Source organism: Perna viridis, chromosome 4 (genome assembly GCF_037379345.1).
Source record: "Perna viridis isolate PV_CMFRI_1.1 ecotype Kerala chromosome 4, ASM3737934v1, whole genome shotgun sequence".
NCBI lineage: Eukaryota > Metazoa > Mollusca > Bivalvia > Mytilida > Mytilidae > Perna > Perna viridis.
Window position 1 is genome coordinate 6,118,760 of NC_142448.1, and position 26,708 is coordinate 6,145,467.

Consider the following 26,708-nt stretch of genomic DNA (forward strand, 5'->3'; position numbering starts at 1 on the left):
AAACACTGAAACTTTAGGTATTTATCAACCTAAAATACAGTTAAAACACTGAAAACATTAGGTATTTATCAACCTTAAATACAGTTAAAACACTGAAGACATTAAGTATTTTCCTTTTTTTTTTATTTATGTTTCTTTCTGACTAATTGGTTGTGCATTTTTAAAACAAAAATCCACTGTCAATACAATACATGTGTCAATAAAATAACAAAAAAACTATCTTTATGACTTTACTTGTAAATTTATCTCAATAGCTACCAAATAAATAAATAGTAACATTAACAAAGAACTTATAAAATAGCATGGCATGAGATGGAAAAATGATGCTCTTTGGCATTCTAACTTCTCACATGGTTGTTTGCTAAATACCTAAGTAACAAACACCAATAAAAAAAGGCAAAGTGAGCAAAGTCACAATGAGAATACCCTCTGCTTCAAGTTGACTTTGATTAAGATAGAAAGACTACTTTTGCAAGCATCAAACAATAATTATTTTTCTTCATGCACATCTGCATATAATGCCTAACCTTCCAAAAAATTTAAATGAAATCCATCGACTCTCTCAGGAGATGTAGGGCTTACTTAAGACACTTCATGTCTGGACAATAATTTAGGTATAAGAGTATAGATCTTAATGAAATTTTACAACAATGTGCCATACCACAAGCTTGGGATTGATTTTGGGGTTTGTGACTTGAACCGTTCAGCAATCAAGGGCCAGAAACAAGCATTTTTATGATGTTCAGACAATAACTTGATGAAATGTGAATGGATCTCATTGAAATTGTACTACAAGGTGTCATACCATAAAAGAAAAACAACTAGGATTTAATTTAAAATTCTAACACACGGTGCCATATTACAAAAGGATCATTGGGATTGATTTTTAGTATTGTAAAAAATTAAACCTAGAATACCAACTGAATATAAATAGAGCTGCTCCAATGGCATAAATAATGCCTGTCCTCTATAAGCTTGCATTTATACTTAAAAGGAACATTTATGATCAAACAGAGGTGATTAAACTGTCCCCACAATGGTATGACAAGGATGGATCTGACATGATAGACCGATAGGAAATAACTCCATTTTAATAAAATAATCCCATAACTCAAAGCATTCATAAAATTTGAAATTGATAAAAAGTCAAATGGGAATACAAATCAACAGAAATAAATAATTCAACGAAGTTTCATGGAATTTTACAGAAGCACTTCAGTTATAGTCCAAAAACTCAAATGTGGAAAATTACTGTTAAAAATATACTGAAATCAAAAAGTAGCTCATTGTGTTATTCATGCAGTCAGATTGATTGGGGGGCAAATGGTAGGATAAAAGTATGCAATGATATGTTTCTTGCAAGAAAATGGATGTATAAAATGCTTTTGGTTTTTATATTGGTCAATCCATTTGAATCATTAATGAGTTTTGCAGAAATTACTGTAAACATATTAATTTTCACAAATTCTGTTAAGTGACCATATTCACAGGTATCAGTTTTCATGGTTTAAAAAAAAAAAGATTAGTCTTACATAGTTGAAAAAAACTATTTTGCGAGTACTATTTTTCATGCTTTTCAGTCCACAATGAAAAAAGCAAAAATTAGTATGCCACGATAAATTAATTTATTTACAGTAAATTATTCATATATCATTCTAAGATTTAAAAATTATAGAACCTTAGTGAGCGTGCTCACATACCCCACACGTTTCAATGTTGAATACTCAAGTAAATTTGTTGGTAAGAGAAATACATGTATAAGGACCCAAATAAAAAAAGGAATTAGAGTGTTTTTTCAGGCTTTAGACCTTTATCTTCTAACTAAATTCTGTTACTCAGAATGGTAGTTTCAAACTCCAGACTGTGATTTCTTCGAGTTTTAGTTAATCCAAAGTAAATATCATCATAGGCGATCAAAACATACACTTAACCTGTAACTTACCATGGTGAACTTATATACCAAAAATCATGTCATAATGTGCAAGCATTAAAAAAAAAAGTCCCAAAAACGGTTATTTCTGTGAATTTAGCTAAGTTCAAGGCCTGTAATTTCAATAAAAACCATTGGAGCTGAACCAACTACAAACTAGTCGTGTAACTTACCATAATGAATTTATATACTAAAAATCATGACAATATCTGCAAGCGTTTAGAAAAGAAGTCCGGAAAACTGTTATTTCTGTGAATTTAGCTAAGTTAAAGGCCCGTAATTTCGGTAAATATCATGGGAGTGTAACCAACTACAAAATTGTCCTGTAACTTATCATGGTGAATTTATATACTAAAAATCATGTCAATATCTGCAAGCGTTTAGAAAAAAAGTCAAGTAAATGTTTTTTTTCTGTGAATTTTGCCAAGTTCAAGGCCTGTAATTTCGGTAAAAATCATTAGAGCGAAATGAAACGTACACTTGACCTGTAACTTATTATGGTAAACTTATATACCAGAAATCATGCCAATATCCTTAAGCGTTTACAAAAAAGTCCAGAAAACTGTTATTTCTGTGAATTTTGCTACGTTCAAGGCCTGTAATTTCGATAAAAACCATTGGGGCTGAACCAACTACAAACTAGTTGTGTAACTTACCATAATGAATTTATATACTAAAAATCATGACAATATCTGCAAGCGTTTAGAAAAGAAGTCCGGAAAACTGTTATTTCTGTGAATTTAGCTAAGTTAAAGGCCCGTAATTTCGGTAAATATCATGGGAGCGTAACCAACTACAAAATTGTCCTGTAACTTATCATGGTGAATTTATATACTAAAAATCATGTCAATATCTGCAAGCGTTTAGAAAAAAAGTCAAGTAAATGTTTTTTTTCTGTGAATTTTGCTAAGTTCAAGGCCTGTAATTTCGGTAAAAATCATCGGAGTGGAATGAAAGTTAAACTTGACCTGTAACTTATCATGGTGAACTTATATACCAAAAATCATGTCAATATCTGCAAGCATTCAAAAAAAGTCCAGAAAACTGAAGATGGACTGACAGACAAGTCATAAACATTATACCCATCGTAACTTTGTATAGGGCAGATGTGCACTGGCTCAGACTGACAGCAGTAAATCTAAATACACCAAAAACTTTTAGGTGGAGGAATAAAATACAACAGACATGCATAATCATTAACAACTGACCAAAATTAGTAAAAAAAAACCAAAAAAAAACTGAATATTTCTTTGTTTCTGAATAAATCTCTAAAATTCATTGAAGACTATGATGATAAAGCTGCCTCAATTGTCTGTACTGAAGTATCTTTCTTCAATAACTTGGATGGTTCAAGGTTAAACTGAAGGTCATTATTGGAAGACAACATAATGTTCATACTGATATACAATGGAAACTTTAACTTCTTTTCTACCATTAGTACTATATGTTCCTGTAAAAAACAAAAACAATCATGATTATATGTATCTAGATTGTCAAATGAAGAGGCTTTTGTTGTTGTTGTTTTGAAATTTACCACTTACTTGTAGGCTATAAATAACTAACTGTAGAGTGCAAGTGATATTTCATGCTTAAGGCTAATAGTTGTGTCAAAGATGATTTTTCCTTTTTTTTTCTTTAGAAGAGTCCATGCATTTTCAAAATAAAAAAAGTAAACGAGAAGGGACATTAAAGGGTCTTATTGGCCTGAAATTCAAATTAATCATAAAGTGTTTAATGGTTTAATTGTGACTTTTGAGACTTGAATCCATTACAAATAAGAAAACACAAAGACTACTGACAATTCAGACATAGAAAGGACTGAAAAATTGTTTGAAGTTTACAAATATTCTGATATTCTGTCAAATGTTTTTGCTTTTTGGTCACATTCTGGTATATTTTTGGCAAGGAAAATTTGTCCATACCCAAGAAACAACTTCATTTTTAATGAATACATTCATTATTACATGATTCATCATACGTGAAAATATAAAGTTGTATTTTTGGTATATTTTTCTGGATGTAAATATGCAAAAAAAAAAAAACAACAAACCAACAAAATTTACAATATATTCTTGGCAGTTTTTGCTAAATGATATAAAATTGTGGAACCATTATGACGTCATTACAATGAGCTATTATGTTTCCTTTAATTTATATATTTTAGTATGTTATAAACAACTTTTATGTAATTACAACAAACTTGATATTTTTAGGCAATATTCATAGCTTAGACGAGTCCCTTAATTGACAGCATCTTTAGCAGAGGGAGAAGTAAGTGATCAAAAACATTTAACATGACATGAATTTTGTGTAGTTGATTGCTGTTTTGTAGCTATACTACAACAAATATATTAATTGTACTGCTTGTTATGAAATAATAATAGGATAATTAATTGGAATGTGTGAATAACCAAATATTATCACTAGTGCAGAAAAACGCTTTGATTTAATGAGTGTACAGAACTTGTTAAATCCTCAAGGGTTCTTGGCAAGAGTGATGATATTTTGGTTATTCAAGATAACCAATCAATTATTCTAATGATCATATAGATTTATTCATTATAGATATTTTCAACATGAATTTAAAATTCTGTGACTGGCGGATTGATATCAAAGTTGTGAAGCTTTGGCGGGAGGAAGTCTGAGAGTAAAATTACCAAATTTATTTCACGGTGTGAATTATCAAAATTTATTACACAGGGAACAATCGATAAAACACTGCCAATTATATAATAAGTGAAATATCTGTCAAGTGACTGTATAGTACAAAATTAATTAAAATTTGAACGAGTGTAATTGTAATGAAAATAGTCTACAATGTACTGAACTTAATATACATTTAGGGGTCTTTTAAGCTCAAACTATATCATTTTACCTTGACTCAAAGCTTCAGGTAGTAAAGGCTGTACCTGATTGATGAACACTGTTAATGTCTAACCCTTACTTATTTTAGCATTAACTGACATTTTTAATAAGGGTTTCTTACATACAAAGATATCCCCTTTATATAAGGGTTTCTCACATACGAATATATCCCCTTTATATAAAGCTCAAATGAAATTTATAACATAAAAAATATTTGATTTAATTTTTCCCCAAAATATCAATATGAGCAAGATCTTTCTTGATAAAAATCATAGTAATCAATTTTTCATCCTACATTTTAAGCTTAACTCAGCAGGTGTTAATAGAAAAGCAGAGGAGGCTTACCCTGCACCTGGGTCTAGCTCCCAGTTTTAAGTGGAGTCCGGGTCGCTCATTTACTTTTGTTTTTCTGTTTGTGTTATTTTGGTCACTTCATGCCCTTTTTTGAATATGTAAATTTTTGCTGTCCAGTCTATATCCCTGTAATATATTATTTTGACTACCTAACAAATCTTAGTTCCCTTGATTAGTCCTGCATCTATTTTTATCAAGAGCAAATTTATACCTACCACAAAATAGGTCTAAATATTACAAGCATAGCCTTTGAAGTTATCATACCTAAACAGACAGTTATTTTTGAAATCATTGAATTAATTATGTGTTCTTAAAGAATAAAATTCTGAAAAAAGATAAAGCCAGCATAAAGTGAAAACTGATTTGAATACATGACGTTCTTTACATTATAATTAGGTGCCATAAAAACACTTCTAAATCCTGATAAAGAAATGAAATTGAACTAATTAGACAAAGTATCTGATAATGATAACAAAAGTAACTGCTGTGTATAAATGGTTACTTGAAACTTCTCCTGGGGGGTTAAGAGAGCAGGAAAGAGTATAGAAAGCCGTTATTTGATAAGTCATATTGAAAAAATTCAACAGAATCCTTGGAGAAATTTCAGGAAAAACTGTGATTTTTTTTGCCATTGCCGGCATTGGCAAACAGCTGGTTTTCAGCTACTATACTATTTTGTTGGTAAAAAAAGAAAATCTCCGGTCAACTTATCTTCAAGGAATGTTGCCTAATGTGGCTATTTTTAACAAGTAAATGTAAAGATAACTTCCTTACAACAGAGTGGAGTGATTATTGTAGTTTTTGATTACCATCTTATCAGCATCATACCACTATAAAAAAAAACTATGTTTGAAATATACTTCATTACACCAGAATTGCACATGTTAACCCATTATAGGATATCCTACTAAAAAATATAAAATCACAACATACAATAGTACACAACTGTATGTCGGCTCAATTAATTTTTACATTAAATACTGCATAAGACATCAGTCACTAATCTCAACATCTATTAACACGCATTAATATGAATTCAATTACTAAATATTACAATCAATCATTTTAACTCACAGTGTCTTGTAGTAAATTAATTCTGGTGATTTCTGTTGATTTCTCAGCTGAAGTTCTACCTTTGTCATCTACTGATGATAACTTCAACCTACAAAAAAAAAAGAAAAGAAAAACATATATACATATGGATATGAAAACTTGCTGCCCTAGGCCACACCCATCTGAGAAATACAAAATGAAAACTTGCTGCTCTAGGTTACAGCTTACTGAGAAAAATAGAATGAAAAGCAACTTGTAGCAATATGTCCTCTGACATAAAAAAAAGGTTGAAGTGCAAAAGTCCAATAACTCCTATAAAATTTGTTGAATCAAAATAGTGGCGCCATGTGATCAACTACATTGAAACAAAATCTGAAGGAATTGCATCCACAAAAGTGTTTCAGTGTAGCATGTACAAATTCAACAAATTCCCATAACTTCTGTAAAATTTGTCAAATCAAAATGGCTGCACAATATGATCAACTACATATGGTGACTAACAATCCTACAGAATTCAAACAAAATCAAACAATTGGTTTATGAGGAGTTGCATCCACAATAGTGACCAGACATACACCAGTGTTTCTATGTCCCCACCCTTGTGGTAATGGGGGAAAACCAGACAGACACCAGTGTTTCTATGTCCCCACCCTTGTGGTGATGGGGGAAAACCAGACAGACACCAGTGTTTCTATGTCCCCACACTTGTGGTGATGGGGAATAGTGACCAGACGGACACCAGTGTTTCTATGTCCCCACCCTTGTAGTGATGGGGGAAAACCAGATGGACACCAGTGTTGCTATGTTCTTGTGGTGATCGGGGAATAGTGACCAGACGGACACCAGTGTTTCTATGTCCCTGCCCTTGTGGTGATGGGGGAATAGTGACCAGACAGACACCAGTGTTTCTATGTCCCCACCCTTGTGGTGATGGGGGAATAGTGACCAGACGGACACCAGTGTTTCTATGTCCCCGCCCTTGTGGTGATGGGGGAATAGTGACCAGACGGACACCAGTGTTTCTATGTCCCCGCCCTTGTGGTGATGGGGAAAACCAGACAGGTACCAGTGTTTCTATGTCCCCGCCCTTGTGGTGATGGGGAATAGTGACCAGACGGACACCAGTGTTTCTATGTCCCCGCCCTTGTGGTGATGGGGGAATAGTGACCAGACGGACACCAGTGTTTCTATGTCCCCGCCCTTGTGGTGATGGGGGTATAGTGACCAGACGGACACCAGTGTTTCTATGTCCATGTGGTGATGGGGGAATAGTGACCAGATGGACACCAGTGTTTCTATGTCCTTGTGGTGATGGGGGAATAGTGACCAGACGGACACCAGTGTTTCTATGTCCTTGTGGTGATGGGGGAAAAACTTATTACTTTTAGCCACAGCTGACACAGAATTATAGCGATTTAAATTACTTCTCCACTTGTGAGTGTAAAATTTGTGTTTCAATATGCAAGCTTTAGGAAACTTATCAAAGTTTTCCTATTGAGTTTGGGAAAACATTGGAGAGAAACTAGTTAACTTGTGCGCTGAACAAGTTTCACATACTCATTAAGTCTAGGTGTTCTTCGTCATTCGTTTTTCTAATAAATTCACACAAAATATTCTACAAGGAATTGTGAAAGCATGCCCTCTTCTCAACTTTTTCAAGGAAGCTTCATTTCTTGAAACTGAACATTCTACGAAAAATCATTAGAATCCATTAAAGTGATTTTTGAGTTATGGTATGACAAGTCGGTCATAGACCGTCAATACATTCATCGAAAGATGAAAACCCCTGTAACTTAATTACCTTCATTAGCAAGCATTTTAATTCAATCCAATCTCCATATGAAGCTCAACCTTCTTATTGTGTTCTACCAAGAATGGTTGAGAAGCAAGTGTTCATATAAATTACACAAAAGCATAAAGACAAACAGATGTGGGGCACAGTTATTCCTATTTATATTTGTTTAGTATAATTATGCAAACTTACCTACAGGTTATACTTCTGTTCGGGTGAAGATGCTCATGGACAAACTCACCTACAGGCTATACTTCTGTAAGGATGAAGACTCACTGCTCAAGGACAAACTCACCTACAGACTAGACTATACTTCTGTAAGAGTGAAGACTCACTGCTTGAGGGCAAACTCACCTATAAGCTATACTTCTGTAAGGATGAAGACTCACTGCTCCTGGACAAAGCTGACTATGAGTATTACGCTTAATTGAGATCAAACTGTTTGCAAAAGACACCAATAAGTCAACACCATAACTGTATCCAACCCATCTCCAACAATACTAAAAAATAAAATTAATCAAAAATATAAAACATACCATTGTAATGAAATGTCTGAACATATAAGTCACAATATTAAGAATAAACTGTTTTTCTTCTTTGATAGATTTTCACAATACAATTGCACCACATAGTGATTAATAATTGGCTATACTAGAAAATGATATAGCACAAGTCATTAATATTTGTTTGTAACTTCCTCTTTGTCAAATTTAAAATAATAGGTACATGTGCATTGGTATTATCAATAAATTCTGTGAATCATATCTGCAAATTAGTTAATTTTTTTTTGGCCTGACTTGGAATCCAGTTGTTGCATACTAGAGGCTCCCAGGAGCTGGAATTGTTCACCAGGTTAATTTTCACCATTAACTCTAACAAAAATTCGTCATTCAACTACAACCCACATGAGACTTGGGAAGCCCCCTTTACGTTAAAAACATTGTATTAATTGAAAGTTTTTTTTCTATCTATGGTTTTCAAGATATTGGCTAAAAACTGCATAAAATACCATTTATTACCTTTTAAGAGCAAAAAAACTTTCCTCAATAAAGACTTTTGATTGCCTTATCATAAAGATCATTTCATCAAGTGTAAGTTTTTTTCTATCTATAATGGTTTCCAAGATACTGGTTAAAAACTATAAAAAAAAAAACATAATTTTTTCCGCATTTCAAGAGCAACAACTTTTACACACAACTTGTACTCATTGTTATATCTGGGTAGTTTGAAACAAACCACTGAGAATTGTGTTAGTATTTAAAAGCCCATTTATACATGTATGCCAGTTTATATTGAGATATATCCACAATAATATCAAGATATCAATGTACCTGTCTACATCAATGACAAGGGATAACCAGTTGCTTGATTGTTTTACATACCTGACATAGAACAAAGAAATCTTTTGAATAAATTTTACTGTGGTTATTTAATTGGACACATGTTAAAATTAAAGGTCAGCTTTTCAAACCAAAAACCAAAGCTTAATTTAAAAGGGCTTTGCAATGGTCAATTAAAATAACAAGATAATTAATCATACATCTCCTTCAGTGGGTAGTACTCGGCCACACCTAAAACATTGCTGGTTAAAAACATCCTCATCTGGTACACCATCTGGTCTGTAGGAAAAAACATTTTATGATCCATATCTTTATCTGATGAACTTCAAAATTTTCATGTTTCTTAAATGCAAATACAATGTAGTGTCAAAGGAAAATGTAAAGAAAGAAAATTAAGGAATGCACTAAAATATATTGTAATCCACATTCAGTCTTTGTTCATTTAAACAACAATCCAAGTGTAAGTGCACCAACCATTGATAATAGTGTTTTATTATCAGTAGCTAACCTGTTTCAATAGTAACTATGTTTAATTCAGTTGTTGAACCTGTTTTTGATTTCAATAGGTTATAATTGTGATGAAGTAAAAATTTCTACCTGAAAGTATTAAGCGCAGAAATGATAATTCTTTTACAATAGTACTTACCCCTCATCTTTACCTTATTTCATAGTTAACAATAGTACTAACCCCTTGTGTTTGCCTTGTTCTATAGTTAACAATAGTACTAACCCCTCATCTTTACCTTGTTTCATAGTTAACAATAGTACTAACCCCTCGTCATTGCCTTGTTCTACAGTTAACAATAGTACTAACCCCTCGTCTTTACCTTGTTCTACAGTTAACAACAGTACTAACCCCTCGCCTCTGCTTTGTTTTATAGTTAACAATAGTACTAACCCCTCATCTTTACCTTGTTTCATAGTTAACAATAGTACTAACCCCTCGTCATTGCCTTGTTCTACAGTTAACAATAGTACTAACCCCTCGTCTTTACCTTGTTCTACAGTTAACAATAGTACTAACCCCTTGTCTTTGCCTTGGTATACAGTTAACAATAGTACTAACCCCTCGTCTTTACCTTGTTCTACAGTTAACAACAGTACTAACCCCTCGCCTCTGCTTTGTTTTATAGTTAACAATAGTACTAACCCCTAGTCACTTCCTTGTCTTATAGTTAGCAATAGTACTAACCCCTCGTCTCTGCCTTGTTTTATAGTTAACAATAGTACTAACCCCTAGTCACTGCCTTGTCTTATAGTTAGCAATAGTACTAACCCCTCGTCTCTGCCTTGTTTTATAGTTAACAATAGTACTAACCCCTTGTCTCTGCCTTGTTTTAATTAACAATAGTACTAACCCCTTGTCTCTGCCTTGTTTTATAGTTAACAACAGTACTAACCCCTCGGCTCTGCGTTGTTTTACAGTTAAAAATAGTACTTACCCCTCGTCTCTGCCTTGTTTTATAGTTATCAATAGTACTAACCCCTAGTCACTGCCTTGTCTTATAGTTAGCAATAGTACTAACCCCTCGTCTCTGCCTTGTTTTATAGTTAACAACAGTACTAACCGCTTGTCTGCCTTGTTTTATAGTTAACAACAGTACTAACCCTTTGTCTTTGCCTTGTTCTATAGTTAACAATAGTACTAACCCCTAATCTGCCTTGTTCTATAGTTAACAAATAGTACTTACTCATCTTTGCCTTGCTTTATGGTTAACAATAGTACTAACCTCTTGTCTGCCTTGTTTTATAGTTAACAACAAATTAACCCCTTGTCTGCCTTGTTCTATAGTCAACAATAGTACTTACCCCTCATCTTTGCCTTGTTCTATAGTTAACATCTTTCTCCACTGCTGTTCAAAGTATGGTTGTATCCACCCTAATAATATAAAACCAACATTGAATGTTGTAGCAAAATGTACTTAAAATGTGATAAAAATTCAAAGGCAACTTAACTTATCAGTCTTTACAATTTGTTGGTTAAAGTATTTACTTACAACAGCTGATATATTTCATAAGAAATCTGTAAAGAAAACAATTTTTTCTAACTAACACTCACTTATCATTACTGAAAAAGTCTGAGTTAAATGTATTGCTGTACAATGCTATATATACATGGAATGAAGTAAACATTCATTCTTAACATTTGTATTAAATCTAATTTACAAATCTACATGAACTGACCTATATTAAAAACATGATCATCTTCCACCAGTTTGAGAGAAGCCAGATCATTTATAACATGCTGCCATCTTACTTTACAGAACACAGGTAAATACTTCTGACCTTTTATTGTCTTTAGAAAACAATCTTTAACATTTTCTGTAAATGCAAGTGTTTCAGTCTAATTTGTCAATTGTACAGGCTGTTCTGCAAAATAAGTCTGCTATCAAGTATGCCAGTCGGTTTAATCAAATGTACTTAACTGTTCTGGCAAGTGTACCACTGCATTTTGCTAAGTGTATCAGGCTGTTCTGTCAAATATATCAGTTTTTTTGTCAAGTGTACCAGGTTATTCTGTAAAATGTACCAGTCTTTTTTATTAAGAATTTATATCTTTACAGTTTATCAAATGAAACAGTAATGGAATGCTAGGATCTTAAATTCAATTATTTTTACAGACTGCTTTATATCATCTAAGAAATAATTCCATTTTATTTAGTTTCTCCCTGTAATTCTCTGAACTTTGGTTCTGAAAACAATTGTAATGAATAAATATAACATACAGTGAATATTTATTGTCCCATAGATACTGCTTCATTCAAATTACCTGTATGCATATTTTTAAAATACTCAGCCGAATCTGTCATCAGGTTTTTAGAACTGCTGTCCCAAGAAGGGTTCTCTTGTAGAAATACCCACTGAAACCACATACATATAATTAAAAACAATAGAAATCAAGTAACCTAAATCGGAAATATTGAAGAGATCAGCATGAACCATAAATTATCATACCATCTTTAATACATCATCTTTGCAATCTTACATTTTTAGAAACAAATCACTAAAATTTAGCTAGATATAAAATGCTTTTTTGAATGCATGATCTGAAAATAAGCGTCAACATTTAAATACATTGTACCTTTTTAAGTTGAGAGTATACATCGACTTCTACTTGCATTACATACAAATAAGGACTGGAGACTATCTTCATCATCAATTCAACACTGAAAACAATATCCAACTTATCAAATCTCTAGAATTATTTGCTTACTTATATTTTATATTTAGATCATAAAAATGTGACATAATCATATGTCAGATCACATCTACTAATCACGTTCTACACCCTGGGTCTTTTGACAATCTTAAATTCATATAATAAACTTTTTAACACAAGTATATTTGTATTGCACTCAGCAGTTTTAGCCAATTTTATTATTTATTTACACCTGCAAGTATGAAATATGCAAATGATGAATACCTATTGACTGCTCATTTTAAAATCTTATTATTACTGTGAATTGTTCTCCATTTTACTGCAAATTAGTTTCCATTGATGGTTTCTCTTGATAGTTTATATACATTATAAAAATTGACTGATTGTTATGGCAAGTGGACAAACATGAGCATTTTCTAATATCAAAAAATGATTTTTTAATATTACAAATTCTTTTTCTAATATTACAAAGTGAATTTTTTACATCACAAAACACTTTTGATAATATGATGAAGGTGAAACCTTTTAATGCTCCCGAAGAAACATTAATTAAAAACAACTTTGATCATTTTTGTCAGCTCTGATTTGATATTTTATACTTATAACCTTCAAGTCTGGCAAACTTTGTAATGATATATATTTGTCCTAAAGCATTTTACTGATTGTCGTGGTCTGATATGTCTATTGGGCGATATGTCCGGCATTCATAAGGAATTATTGGTTGTCATGGTCCGAAATGTCTCTGGGTCAAATTGTCTGGCACTGGTTAACATTATGGTTCTTATATTTGCGAAACGGGTTCAAAGATTTCTTTTATTGCATTTAGTTTTGCTTCATTCTGTTCCATTTTATACAGTTAAATTATCTTTTTATAACAAATTGATTCATTTTATCGAATAGATTAGTTTCGATTCTTTCTTTCATCGATTATTTTTGTTTCGTTTTCATTTTGCAATTTTTATGACCCGAGAATTATGGGTAATATTGATTACGTAATTTTCGTTAACATCTGGAAGCCATACTGCAAACTATAAGGCCAACCCTATCTTGGAAAATCTATAATTAAATTTGTATTTAATTATTGAAACTAGCAAATATTTTCCGAGACTGGTTTGACTCTTAATTGCACATATACAAGTATAAGCAAATGAAGCTGCCATTATGCTGTTTTTCAGCTCCTGAAAATGCAGGTACAAACCAGATATTGATGCTTTTTCTTGCCATAAGTATACAGAACCAAGTTGATAATACAACCATAAACGCTCCCTTCGGAAGCGTATTAGAAAAATCATTTTTTAATACATATGTATTAAAAATTCAATTGAATTTCTAATATTAAAAAACTATTTTTGAATATTAGAAATTGATTTTCTAATATTAGAAAATGGATTTTTCGCATTCAATGATGATTTTTTAATATTAGAAAATCATTTTGTAATATTAAAAAGTGTGACCGATTTTCTAATATTACAAATTCATTTTCTAATGTATAATGTATGATATTTTATAATATTACTAAATCAGGAATTTGTAATATTAGAAAATGAATTTTTAATATTAGAAAATGAATTTGTAATATTAGAGAATAAGTGTTTTCTAATATTAAAAAATGATTTTTTTTAAATATTACAAGTTCATTTTCTAATATTACAAATTAGATTTATAATATCACAAAACACTTTTTTAATATTAAAAATTCAATTGAATTTTAACATTAAAAAACGATTTTTTAATATAAGAAATTGATTTTCTAATATTAGAAAATGGATTTGTCGTATTCAGTTACGATTTTTTAATATTAGAAAATCATTTTGTAATATTAAAAAATGTCACTGATTTTATAATATTACAAATTCATTTTCTAATATCACAAATTCAATTTGTAATATTACAAATTCAATTTGTAATATTACAAAATGTATGATATTTTATAATATTACTAAATCAGGAATATTTCTAATATTAAAAAATCTTTTCTAATATTAAAAAAATGATTTTGTAATATTAGATATTCATTTTCTAATATTACAAAATATTGATTTTTGTCCACTTTGGCTTGCCATAGATTGTTTTTATTGCAATCAATATTGGCATGGACAAACATATTAATCATGCCAGACATTGTCGGTTATGTACTAAATTCAGGGAAGGGAATTACAGAAATTGAAAAAAAAATACTGACAAAATTAATCAATTAACAACTGATTACAGTAATCGAAGGATTCCAAAATATTCTATCCATTATTTACTCTTTTTTTGTGAGATCAATTACAAAAGATAACTTTAAGAAATATAATAACAAATATGTATCGATAACTTTGATTACAATTACTATAAAATCAACAAATGAAAGTTCAGCACAATGACACTGCTCAATATATTTAGAAGGATAATTTTGTTACCAAATCATCAAATGTAAAACATATTTCTTTCAAAATGTTAAATTGACAATAAAATATAACATCAGCATTGTACGTTTGTATGTGAATGGTCAATCGTGGACATAGTTGATTAAGAATTGATATCCAATCAAAAAAAGTGGTAAAATGATGTCAGGATGTATTTTAAGCACATCCATGTTCTGGACCTGATTTTCATGTAAAAAGTGGGCACAACATACACCAAAAATACAGTTATTATTTTCAACAGTAAACATTAAGTAGAATGGAAGCACAAGAAAAAGACCCTTAAAACAATATTTTACCTGATATTCTTCAGAAACTCCTGGTCCTGCTTGTTGGCTAGAAAGTTTGTCAGTAACCAGCTGAAACAATCTTGCTCTAAATCTTCAAGACCGTACATCTGGCTTGCTTCATAGAACAGGTGGATCAGCTTTGAACTGGAAAAATTCAAGGCACATGTGTAATAATCAGAAATAAATGTTCAGATGATAAAGTCATTGTGAATTATAAACTTCCCATTAATTCGTTATATAAAAGTCTTTTAAGTACAATATTGCAGGGTTTTAAGAAAAACTACAGCTGGTAAAGCTTATTGTCCAAAACTATATCCTGAAATGAAAAATTTTCTCACTAAAGATAAAGGGGCTGAGACAAAGCATGTATACTTTCCCCCCCAAAATGGCACAATAAAATGAGGAGTTAAGAACAATCATGTCTTACCACATGGTGAAAAATTCTATTAATTTTAACAAGCGAAAGCAGTGACTTATTATTTTATACAGTGTGTTAATCACATGACCGATATTTTACATCTTGTTGTGATTTATCAATGATCTCATTGATACATAATGAGCCGCTGTAGGTAACTTCATTTCATAACATTTAAACAAGAAAACAAACTCAAAGTGAGAAAAAGAATCAAACACCAGATTATCTCATGAAAGATCAGGAAATCTTAAGACACCCTTGGGTGTCTGAGACGTGAGTGTCTAAGAATTCTCAATCATGCACTTGCACAGGTGTTAGATTCTTAAGATCACATATGGTTACCTGAGAGTATCTCCCATCAAATCCTTGCATTGCTGAATAAGTCCATCCTAAAAAGTTTTAAAAAATAATCATCCATTTTAATAAGAACCTTATAGAAGGCAAAGTTATAGTTAAAGAACTAATAATTCAAAGTATGAATTATATCACTCATTATCTTTCATTTTTGTTTAATCTTACTTTTGAGTTAATTTATATTTTTATGTATCCTTTTTGAACTCTTAAAAAGAAAAATGTTCCCTTCCCCAATCCCAGCTTGTCCGAGAGATTTATCATTAGTACATTTGGTATAACTTTATCGAAAACCTGTTGGGAAATGCAGGCATGAGAGTACTTATAAGGTGTGACATATGATCAGATGTAAACACAGACAGAAGGACACCACATATTTCCAAGTCTGCCAGTGTTGTGCAGGGAGAAAATAATGGTCACACAGTATGAATCTTCATTTTATCTGGTCCATGGTGTCATTATCTATGACAGTCAGTGATTAATAGGATACTTTATGGAGTGAAAAAAATAAAACGAAACCTAGGAAAAGAATCCTCCTCCTCATTGATGAAATATTGAGAGGTAGGATGAACACTAACCAGTTGTAAAAGGATGGCTGCTGCTAAGACTCCTACAACTTCTACTGGTTTGATGTCAATGTAATCTTTGTACAGGGAACCAAAAACTATCTCTAAGGCTACAAAATACACAATCATTAATGTAAAACATATGTAGCTTGAAAACTTCTGTGAATAAATATATGTATAACTAAAGTAATTCATTCCACAGATTGCTTTTCTCAAAATACTATTGATGTAACATAATTGTTGAAATAATTTGCACAATTCAAGATTTCAAAATTTTAAAAAATACTATTATTCAATTCTGTTTTTGTCTATCCTTCAAATTCTGATTCTTTACTATGTCTTCCTTGGTCAATAGAAAAAATCACCTGCTTGATCAATGTTAGGGTCCATGACATCAATGTGTATGTTGTTACTAGAGGACTCCATCCATGATCCATTAAACATACAGGAAAAATAGCTAGACTACAAATATACATAATATTGGTCCTCTAAGGATTTATGCAGAACCTTCTAGAATATTACCTTAGTGTTTTGACAAATATTATAATAACAATAATTTAAATAACAATGCTAAATGCCAACATGTGCTTTTTCTCATATTATTTGAACTGTGACATAGTAATACAACTCACTTTTCATCTAACTGTCACATTTTCCATAATCTTTTCCAAAACTTCTGTAGTTTTTAATAAACTTTTTTCAGTCCAATTACACTGTATTAGGATCCTTAACATTATAAGACTTACCTGAGAAAGATAAACTTTATGAAGCTTCCATTCTTTTCCTGCAGCAGTTATAGTTACATCACTATTTTCCCCATCAATAAACAATTTCTGGTAGATATATTTTGATGTTGATATAAGCTGTTTTCTATTATAAAAACAAACATGTTATTTTGTACACGTTCCAAGTATACAGACCTGAAAATTGTTATTCTTTTAAGTAGCAGACTTTATAAAAATCAGACACAAAGTGATTCATGCAAAATCCCACCAAATTCAGTTTAATTTCATGTTCAGAAACACTCACACAACCAGTTTTAGTTTTTCATTTGGTTGATGTGCTTTTGAGATAAAAATTATACAGAATGTACATGAAATTTGCACTTTGCAAGAGTTATCATTCTTGATTTGGTTTCAATTGTTTGACTGAAGTGGGACATAAATGTATGACTTTCTAAAAAGTGTGGATCTGAATGCAGAAATGATTATCGTTATGTGAATGTGTAGCATATACAGACTGAAAAAGCATTGTTTGCTTTGAGAATTTTTCTACATCATGAATCACTTTACCATTCGTAGTGTCTGAATATTATGTGGACTGGTAGTCTGGTGCTTAAGTTCTGTAATAGACTGGTAAAGACAGGGAGAGTTTGTTGTCAAAGATAATCAAATTCAAGCAAAAAAACGTCTTTGACTAAGCAATCTTTTTAAGTCAATAAAAAATAAATCCCATTGTAAATTAGTTTATAAGAATGCCATGCTATTATTCTCAGAGAAGAAATTACTCAATAAATAAAGCTATCTATAACTTATAGTATAATACTTTTCCACAAAATAATTAACATAAATCAATTATTTTTTTATTAATAAAAAACAATTATTGTTATTTTTAATAAGGTTTGATAGTAAGAATGCTATGAATCTTTCATCTTCAAAGAATATTTAATGGAAACTGAATAAATAAAATTTACAACCGAACATCTGTTTGACAAAACCTCTGCCCACCATGAAAACGGTAATCCTCAGTAGTTAGAGGAGGTAGCTGGAAAAAGCAGCAAGGTCAGGAATGACATTTTTTTGTAAATGTAGCCTGTTACTCTAACCTTATAATAGGTTAAGTTACTAATTTGTATATATTGGATTTTGGACACATCTCCTGCCATGTACATGTATGTACAGTGCAGCCATGCATGGTACAGTTTACGAATTACAGGCCACAGTACTGCTTACGAGTTACAGGCCACAGTACAGCTTACGAGTTACAGGCCACAGTACAGCTTTTAGACTTAAAAGTGAACGCTCTTTTACCGTTTAGGTGTATGCATTTCTTCCTCGTCAATAGATGCATTGTCTCCTGTAGAACGTTTACGTTTGTGTGATTTAGTTGGTGCACTCAACAGACGACGGGGACTTGCTAATTTTGTGAATTTGTTGCCCATTTTCTACGAGCACTAGCTTGTGTTTCCCGGGTTTGACATTTCCGGTATTACAGTAAACACCGGCCCGAACTCGGTGAAGGTTTGCTTCAGGTGAAACATGGCTCAGGTCTTTTACTCCAGTGTGCGGTCTTTCTGTAGCTCAGCTAGCCGACACAATGCCATAAAAACTGTGACAGTTATAGGAGGTGGTCTAATGGGATCTGGAATTGCACAAGTAAACATAAAAATGATGCCTTCCTATGATGGACTTGCAAGCCTTTGTAAAGAATTAGACATGCTTGATGTTGGACTTTGACCTTACACATTTAAAAATGAGCATGGACTGGCAATAAATTGTTTTCAATTCTTTGTGAATGGGCAAGAGACGAGCTTTCATACTTATCAGAAAAACAGTTACATTCTTTTCAATGCAGCATTTACAGTGTTGTGCACATACATGTACATTGTACAACTACTGCCTGGTCAATGACTACTGGTCAGAGAGTAGATCTTGCTATTTTCAAGACAGAAGCAATTCACGCCTATCTGTTTACCAAAATTTTATTCTCAATGGAAATTGTTGTATGAAAGCTTATTATAAGAGTAAAATATCTGTAAACTGTTAAACATTTTTCCTTGAATTTTGGGCATGAAAGAGAGTATGAAAAACTGGTTGGTGAGAATTACTTGTCGATGGGAACTGTACCTTGACCAGTATACGATTAAACTTGCATTAACTGAAAAAAAGTCCTTTCTTGAAGCTCTTAAATTTGACTGGTTGTTATAGTGCTTAATCCAACCTTATATCTAGAGTTTTTATATTAAACCAAAATTGGTAATTATCCAATTGCATTTTTTTGTCTAGTCATGCTGGTTAGAATCTTATGATTTGTGAAGCGTTTAACTTCCCTCAGCTGTTTGCAGTCAAATCAAGCTGTGCTGATTTAAAATCAAGATCATTCGCCTTCTATGCAGTTGTTTTAATACTTTTGTCAGAAATTCTGGGCTGCAGCAGAAGTTAGATATTTCAAATAACTTGCATTGTAATGTGTGATAAAGTGGCAAATTTGAATGTAGAAAACATGCTAGTATGAAGGCTTGATAATTGAAAAATCAGGATTTTTTTTAGAATAAGCAAAACAATAATTTATGGGACATGAAGTAGTAATTTTATTGTAAAAAAATTTTGCATCTTTTTTATCATTTTAATACTAAACCAATCATTATGTATGGTTGTGAAAACTGGGGAGTTACAAGTTATGATAATATTCCAAACAGAAGGATTCTACTCTTCAATGACTGCGAAATAAAAAAAAAAAAATTTAATATTTTGTAAATTATTGGTATTACAAACTTAAGTACAAATGTAGCAGTTATGTCAAAACGTGGATGATATTTTATATATTTCTATCTTAATTCCAATGTTTTGTTATTGACATAGATTGAAAAATGTCCCCCTCTGGGTCACTTAGTGGTAACAGTGACTACATTGTACCTAGAAATCAGCTTTAATCAAATTTCATTGATTGCCCAAATTATGAGGCCAAAAGGTGTCTTTTCCAAACTTTCTCCTTCAAAACACATTTTTGCTATGAGAAACATCATAAGAAACTTAGGCAAGTGGTAGACAGTTTTCAAATTCTGTATAAATATTCTTAACCTGAAAATAGAAATAGAAAAGCATGAACAAAAATTAAATACAAATAGAAATAATGGGTTTACCAGTACTGCCATGAGAGGATATCTTCGAACTGCTCTCAAATTCTAAAGAAAACAAAGTACACTTATTTTTAGAGCCATATGTACTTGAAAGCAAGCGACCCAAATTAAAATAATATATAACTAAAATTTCAAACTTGATTGAGGTCTTAATAAGAAACAGTTTTTAATTTGGACCCTATAAAATGAAGAAATACTTTGTTATTTCCTTCTGTGTTCTTATTCCCAATTTAAATGAATTAATATGCTCGTATACTAAATGAGTAAAACTAAATAAAACTTGTGTTTCCTTTCTGACTTGAGCTCACTCGTTACTTAATCTGTATAGGGTACTATTTTTTTTCTTATGTTCTTATGCATATTTTATTATCTTTTTGTTGTTGTTTAGTTATGCTATTATGATGTCAGATAAACAATGTTGTTATATATACCTCACAAAAAAATTGAAGGCCGCTTAAAAAAATTACTTTTTTTAAATGAATACAGTGGAGATTTATTTAATTTCTTTGTAGAGAATATCAGATTTGAGTTCTAGTCTGTTTATGTATCTAAAATCTAATACTTTCTTCAATTAATTAAAACAAATCTAGATTGTATTCATTTTGAAAAAAAAAGATTTTTGAAAAGTGGTTCTTAATATTTTTTGTGAATAAATTTAACACAAATTCCTTTTTATATATTGTTATGTCCTTATTTGATTAGAAAATGAAGTTTAGAATTTGTGTCTCATGAAGCATTTTATTTTGCTTTTATGCAAGATGATCTATCAAACTTTCCCTTTATCCTAGGTGGCTGCCACTACTGGTCACAATGTTATTATGGTGGATCAAACAGATGATATTCTTAACAAATCAAAAGCTTCTATCCAAAAAAGTTTACAGAGAGTTATAAAGAAGAAATTTGCTGATGATCCAAAGGTAAAGGCAAACATCCAGTCATTCTGATACATTTGTATTTGTTGTATAAACTTGGATGTGTTCATGATCTATTCAGAGCATACTGTTGACAACTGGTGCTAAACAAGTGTTTAATTTTCATAACTGTTTTACACATACATGTTTTTTACAACAGGTTTTGTGTTTAATTAAATCATAGGTTTCATATTAAGTTTTTTTTTTTTCAGGGAGGAGAAAGCTTTATTTCTGAGACAATGGGGAGGATCACCACACAGACAGATTCCAGTGCTGCTGTAGCCAACACAGACCTAGTCATTGAGGCCATTATAGAAAACTTAGATATCAAAAGGAAGTTATTTTCTAGTCTAGACAGTGCAGCTCCAAAGTAAGAACAGTTCTATATAAAAATCAAGTACATGTGGGTGGGTGGCAATTGATGGTTTCCAATTGTAATTTAATTTTCTTGTTCAAATTAAAAGAATTAAATATCTAATATATAGTGTTTCTATGAATTATCTCCTTTTTCAACATTTTTTTGTTAAAAAAATATTTGAAAAGAGCAGAAAGGTCCAAGTCAATACAGGATAGCAACTTATGTTACACCATCATTATTAACACATTATTCCCCTTGTTTACACATAATATACACATACAATGGTATCAGAAATGTACCTATCTCATGTTATTTCCGTTCGAATTCAAGTGCCATAGCATTTTCTATGTGTTACAGACACACAATATTCACAAGTAACACATCTTCTTTGCCTATTGGTGACATTGCTGTATCAACCCAGAGACAGGATAGATTTGGTGGATTACACTTCTTCAACCCCGTACCAATGATGAAACTACTAGAGGTCTCACATTCACATGTATTGTAACTGAATATGTAAATATTCTGTCTGTAGTTAATTGACCAATTACCTTGTTAAAATTAAATATCTTATATTTAAAAAAAAAGTATGAGAAAAAGTAAAAAGTAATTCATTTGAGTCCAAATGAAAACAAAACTTTTGAAAAAAACATACCTTTTTATCCTTGACCTAGGTAGACTTAGGGTAAGGGACAACTCTTGAAATCAGTGATATGCTTGTATCATATTCAATTTCAACAATGCCTATCAAGCTTTCATTTGAATGAAATCAATCCAAGTTACTTTGATGTTTACATCGGATTGATGTCAAATTATGAATACAAACATTCCAATGATTTGTAAGAGTTGTGTCCCTTACCCTAGGTCTGCCTCCTTACAGTGTTAGTTCTACTGTTAGTTAGTGATTGTTCTATTTTATTGATAGGTTATCAGGATACCTGCCACAACAGATGAAACCTTTAACAAGTTGTTAGACTTTGGTAAATCCATGCAAAAAACTACAGTAAACTGTAAGGTAAGTGGCTACAGTGTGATAAGTAACACATGCTATTTTTATGTGGAAAATGTAATTTATTAGACTACGATTAGAGACAGTTTTAATTAAACATCTTTAAACTTGGAGAAACTCTAGTAATGGTCAGGTTATGAGTAAGCTAAATTCTTTTATAAATATATAAAATAGAAATTTTGATAAGTTAAAAAACACACAGAAATAGAGTCACATTCTATAAATCTTATTTGCCTTTTCAAAATAGTGACTTACAAAATAGTGAAAGATAGCAAGATATTAATACGGGAGATTGTTAATGGAGCCATTTTACTATGTGTAAACATTTCTTTGGCAAATATTCAACAACAAAATCTTGGATAGTGACAACAGACAATATTGACCAAGTTTTAGTGTTCATTGGCATTATCACCTACACTGCTATAGTGTGAATATTGTCATGTGTCATCTACAAATTTAAATTACACTCTGAACTCACCCCTTCAGTCAGTTTTAACGTGTATTCTAGGACACACCAGGATTTATAGTGAACAGACTGTTGGTACCTTATATGTTAGAGGCAGTTAGAATGGTAGAAAGAGGTACATATCAATTCAGACAATGATTTTTTATGTATCTTTAAGTAATTAAGTTTGATTCAGCCTGTATTTGCATTCACTGGTTATAGTTTTTAAGTTATGAATGGTTTAAACTATTTTTCAACTCTCTGTGATAAAATCTAAATCATAGAGACAGGAGAAATAGTGTAAATCATGATTAGACTGAAAGAGAGAATCAGTTTCTCCCATGAAATCTATGGAAAACTTAAAAGATGTAAAATGGCAGGAAACCTTTCACCATCTGGTGGATAAAAAGTCAAAAGCGTCTTACACACTGGCTTGGAATGGGGAAAATATTCAATGACAATAAACATATTTTGCATTATACATGTTAACACTCTAGGGATTGTCAATTAATATTCAAATTTCTGCAGAAAGCAACTACAAGAAACCAGTAATAGGGACCATTGATAAATGTGTAACATCAACAAGTTAGAATAAATAATATTGAACAAAATAGGTCAACTAATTTAAAAAGTGGTATATATAACTCTAAATAGTATAAATTATTTGGATGTATTATAGGTGATGCGAGCTTTAAAGATGTAGATACTGCAATGAAGTTGGGAGCAGGTTATCCAATGGGACCATTTGAACTAAGTGATTATGTTGGACTTGATACCATGAAATTTATCTTAGATGGTAAGTTTGGAAAACATAAAAATAATTTTTTTGTTTCATGTTGAATGTGACCATAATTTCTCTATCAGTATGATCTGAAAAGTAGGGATTGCTTGTTTGATTCTATAAAGGAAGATTTACTCTGACCCAAAATTGCTAGTGCTTTTGTTTTTAAGTCTGTTTTTTTCTTATCATATTTTATATGTAATCTATTTTTTATTTAGTTTGCTATGATGTGTATTTAGGTCATCTTTGTTTCCTGTATTCACATTTAGGTCATGTTCTTGGGTTTTGACCTATTAAATCGTCCCATTGTTGAATCTTTGGTCTATTTTTGCCAATATTTGTTGTGCCCTTAATTTAATTGAGTTATCTCTCTTTGTCTGATCAACATATTATTTTGGTTATTTTATGTTCTTTGTGGTGTGTGTCTTGTTTTCCATTTATGGTCTTTTCCCTGGATATTCTTTTGATTTCCAGTAGAATCTTAGTTCCCTTGATTACTCTTTCAATATAAACAGATATGAGGAGCAAAAAAGTCACAAAATAAATGGGCGTAAAATAGCAGTTCTTTGGAAAATGCCACCAGAATACCTACCAAAACTTTCAATATTATCACTGATATTTGTTCTTTTCCTTGTTAATATCAATTGCATTAAGTTTAAAGTAGTTACATTTAGCCAACAATTGTTATTTTTGCATAAGGGACACCCCTTAACTCCTTCTCGTTACAACACATTTTAATTCTCTGAGGTGACGTTACTTTGTTCAACTTGTCAAATAGTGTCTGGCCTGGGTGTCTGCATGTGCAATGATTAACTTGGCAATGAAAGTTCAATGAAAAATATTAATTCAGGGTTGAAAGTGCAAAACTGAAACTAAAACCATGGTCTACAATAAACCATTAAAAATTCTTGTTCTATATAATTTTTCCTTTTCTCTTTTCACATGATGAGAATTGATATTAGGATAACATAATTTCATGCATAAATTTAATTCACTTTCCCTGTCTTTTCCAGGTACTCAATTTAAATTATTATACCCCCACTACTAGTGGGTATTCATGATTGGGGGTGTGTAGTGATAGGAGTGTTTGTCCATCCTTCCTTCCCTTTCACAGATTGGTATCCATCTCTCATCCTTGATTTTTCCTTCATCACTGAATTGAACTAAATAAAACTTTCACAGAGTGTTTATTACATATTCTTATTGTGCACATCTTATAGATTTTGAACCTAATCACTTTTAGAAGTTTCACATTGCACAATATGAACTTACCACTAGTCATTAATGAAAATATAGACACAGGGATATCCATCTCTTATCCCCGACTCCTTCTACACCACTGAATAAAAATTAAAGAAACTCACAGAATCTTTATTACATATTCCCAGTGTGCACCTCCTATTTAAGATTTCAAAATCAAATCAATTTACTTCAGATTTCAAAAATTGCATGCCATCAAATGTAGGAGTGGGGTGTTTACCTATTTGTTGTTATTTTGTTCAGTTACATATTATTTCTCGGTTACAAAAATATACCTTCACTGTAAGACATAATATACAAGATGTAGTGCTATGAACAACAATTATCAGTGTTACATTGTGTTTTCAGGTTGGGCTAATAGTTATCCAGAAAATCCATTGTTTAAGCCAAGTCTGTTGTTGGACAAATATGTAGCAGAAGGAAAACTTGGTGCAAAATCAGGGGAAGGATTTTATGATTACAAGAAAAAGTGATCATTAACTACCAGGGAATTGGACAATAATTAATCTGTGATTCTTTTTTATTTTGTACCTGTTGGTTGTGTTCATCAAACCAGCTGGTGTAAATGGTACAGCTAATGTGTCATATTGTACTACACACAGGAAAATATTAAATGTATTCTATTACGAAAACAGTGTCAGATATTTTTGTTTTTAATTTTTCTCATAACATTAGGTTTGATTCATTCACTATACAAACATTATAATTTGTGTTATGAAATAGAGATTATCAACTCGTTAAATTGTTTTCATCCAAAATCATACAATCAATATGATAAAGACAGACAATTATACAGAAAAATATCCCAGAATTTTGTTAATGAGACATTAAATAATCTGTAATTACAGAGATGTGTTAAATAGTGACTGCTTGGGTATATGCATCAAACAAATATGAAACTGATGCTTTGAAGCTATGTAACTATACACTAAATACCATTGACCTAGTAAAGGTCATGGTACAAAATGTAATGTGACCTAATCAGAACCTGAAAACCTTAAAAAAAAAATCATAATCAATAGACTGAGACTGCAGTGGCATATTATGAAACAGAAATGGAACTGAGGTGAAGTGGTGCTAATGCAACTGCATACCAATATCACTGACCTAGCACAAGTGATTCACATTTAACTGAGGATATCAGAAAACATGTAATTAAAATATGTATAAACAAGAAATTACAGTCAATAGACTGTGACTGTAAAGGCTTACACATTAAACAGATTTGGAATTCTGATGTAGTGATACTAATGCAACTAATCATAACAAATATGATTGACCAATACCTTAGTCTGGCCCTCCATGACGAGAGGCACCGGTTAGGAAAAAATCTCTGACTGGTTGATAATTATGAGGTTTTTACACTTAAAACATAAAATCCAAATCATTTTTAACTTCACTCTTTCTGAAACTGGTGAGCATTGGTAATAAAAATATGAAATTGCACATATTGTCATGCTAGGCATTCCCCTCCCTACTTGTACAAGAATTTGATACTTGGCAGCAACAAAAAATCGCTTACAGCATATGTCCCATATTTAAAAAGCCACACAACAAATTTGAA

At 31.5% G+C, this 26,708-nt stretch overlaps 2 protein-coding genes across 2 annotated transcripts; one reads left to right on the plus strand and one right to left on the minus strand.

The window, feature by feature from the left end:
* Window positions 1–1,608: 1,608 nt before the first annotated feature.
* On the minus strand, window positions 1,609–18,803 carry LOC148618641 (germ cell-less protein-like 1). The gene is made up of 14 exons (XM_088577735.1): window positions 18,552–18,803; window positions 17,268–17,391; window positions 16,887–16,983; window positions 16,534–16,631; window positions 15,947–15,993; window positions 15,199–15,333; window positions 12,417–12,501; window positions 12,105–12,195; window positions 11,519–11,656; window positions 11,144–11,213; window positions 9,535–9,613; window positions 8,349–8,494; window positions 6,224–6,311; window positions 1,609–3,380 (listed from the first exon to the last, which is right to left on the minus strand). The coding sequence occupies exons 1-14, from the start codon at window positions 18,680–18,682 to the stop codon at window positions 3,216–3,218; spliced, it is 1,494 nt and encodes a 497-aa protein (XP_088433861.1). The 5' UTR covers window positions 18,683–18,803; the 3' UTR covers window positions 1,609–3,215.
* On the plus strand, window positions 18,742–25,776 carry LOC148618642 (hydroxyacyl-coenzyme A dehydrogenase, mitochondrial-like). Its single transcript, XM_088577736.1, has 8 exons — window positions 18,742–18,896; window positions 21,169–21,297; window positions 21,504–21,661; window positions 22,007–22,133; window positions 22,575–22,664; window positions 23,167–23,239; window positions 23,783–23,899; window positions 25,493–25,776. The coding sequence occupies exons 1-8, from the start codon at window positions 18,780–18,782 to the stop codon at window positions 25,615–25,617; spliced, it is 936 nt and encodes a 311-aa protein (XP_088433862.1). The 5' UTR covers window positions 18,742–18,779; the 3' UTR covers window positions 25,618–25,776.
* The last annotated feature ends 932 nt before the right edge of the window (window positions 25,777–26,708 follow it).

Bases quoted from the DNA above. Each gene is read 5' to 3' on its own strand.
- LOC148618641 (XM_088577735.1), bottom strand. From the start codon at position 18,682: ATGGGCAACAAATTCACAAAATTAGCAAGTCCCCGTCGTCTGTTGAGT. The intron at 17,392-18,551 runs GTAAAAGAGCGT...TTTTTATAATAG, and splicing joins GAAATGCATACACCTAAACG to AAAACAGCTTATATCAACAT. The intron at 3,381-6,223 runs GTGAGTTAAAAT...TGTTTTTTACAG, and splicing joins TTAATTTACTACAAGACACT to GAACATATAGTACTAATGGT.
- LOC148618642 (XM_088577736.1), top strand. From the start codon at position 18,780: ATGGCTCAGGTCTTTTACTCCAGTGTGCGGTCTTTCTGTAGCTCAGCT. The intron at 22,134-22,574 runs GTCTCACATTCA...TTTTATTGATAG, and splicing joins CAATGATGAAACTACTAGAG to GTTATCAGGATACCTGCCAC. The intron at 23,240-23,782 runs GTACATATCAAT...GATGTATTATAG, and splicing joins AGTTAGAATGGTAGAAAGAG to GTGATGCGAGCTTTAAAGAT.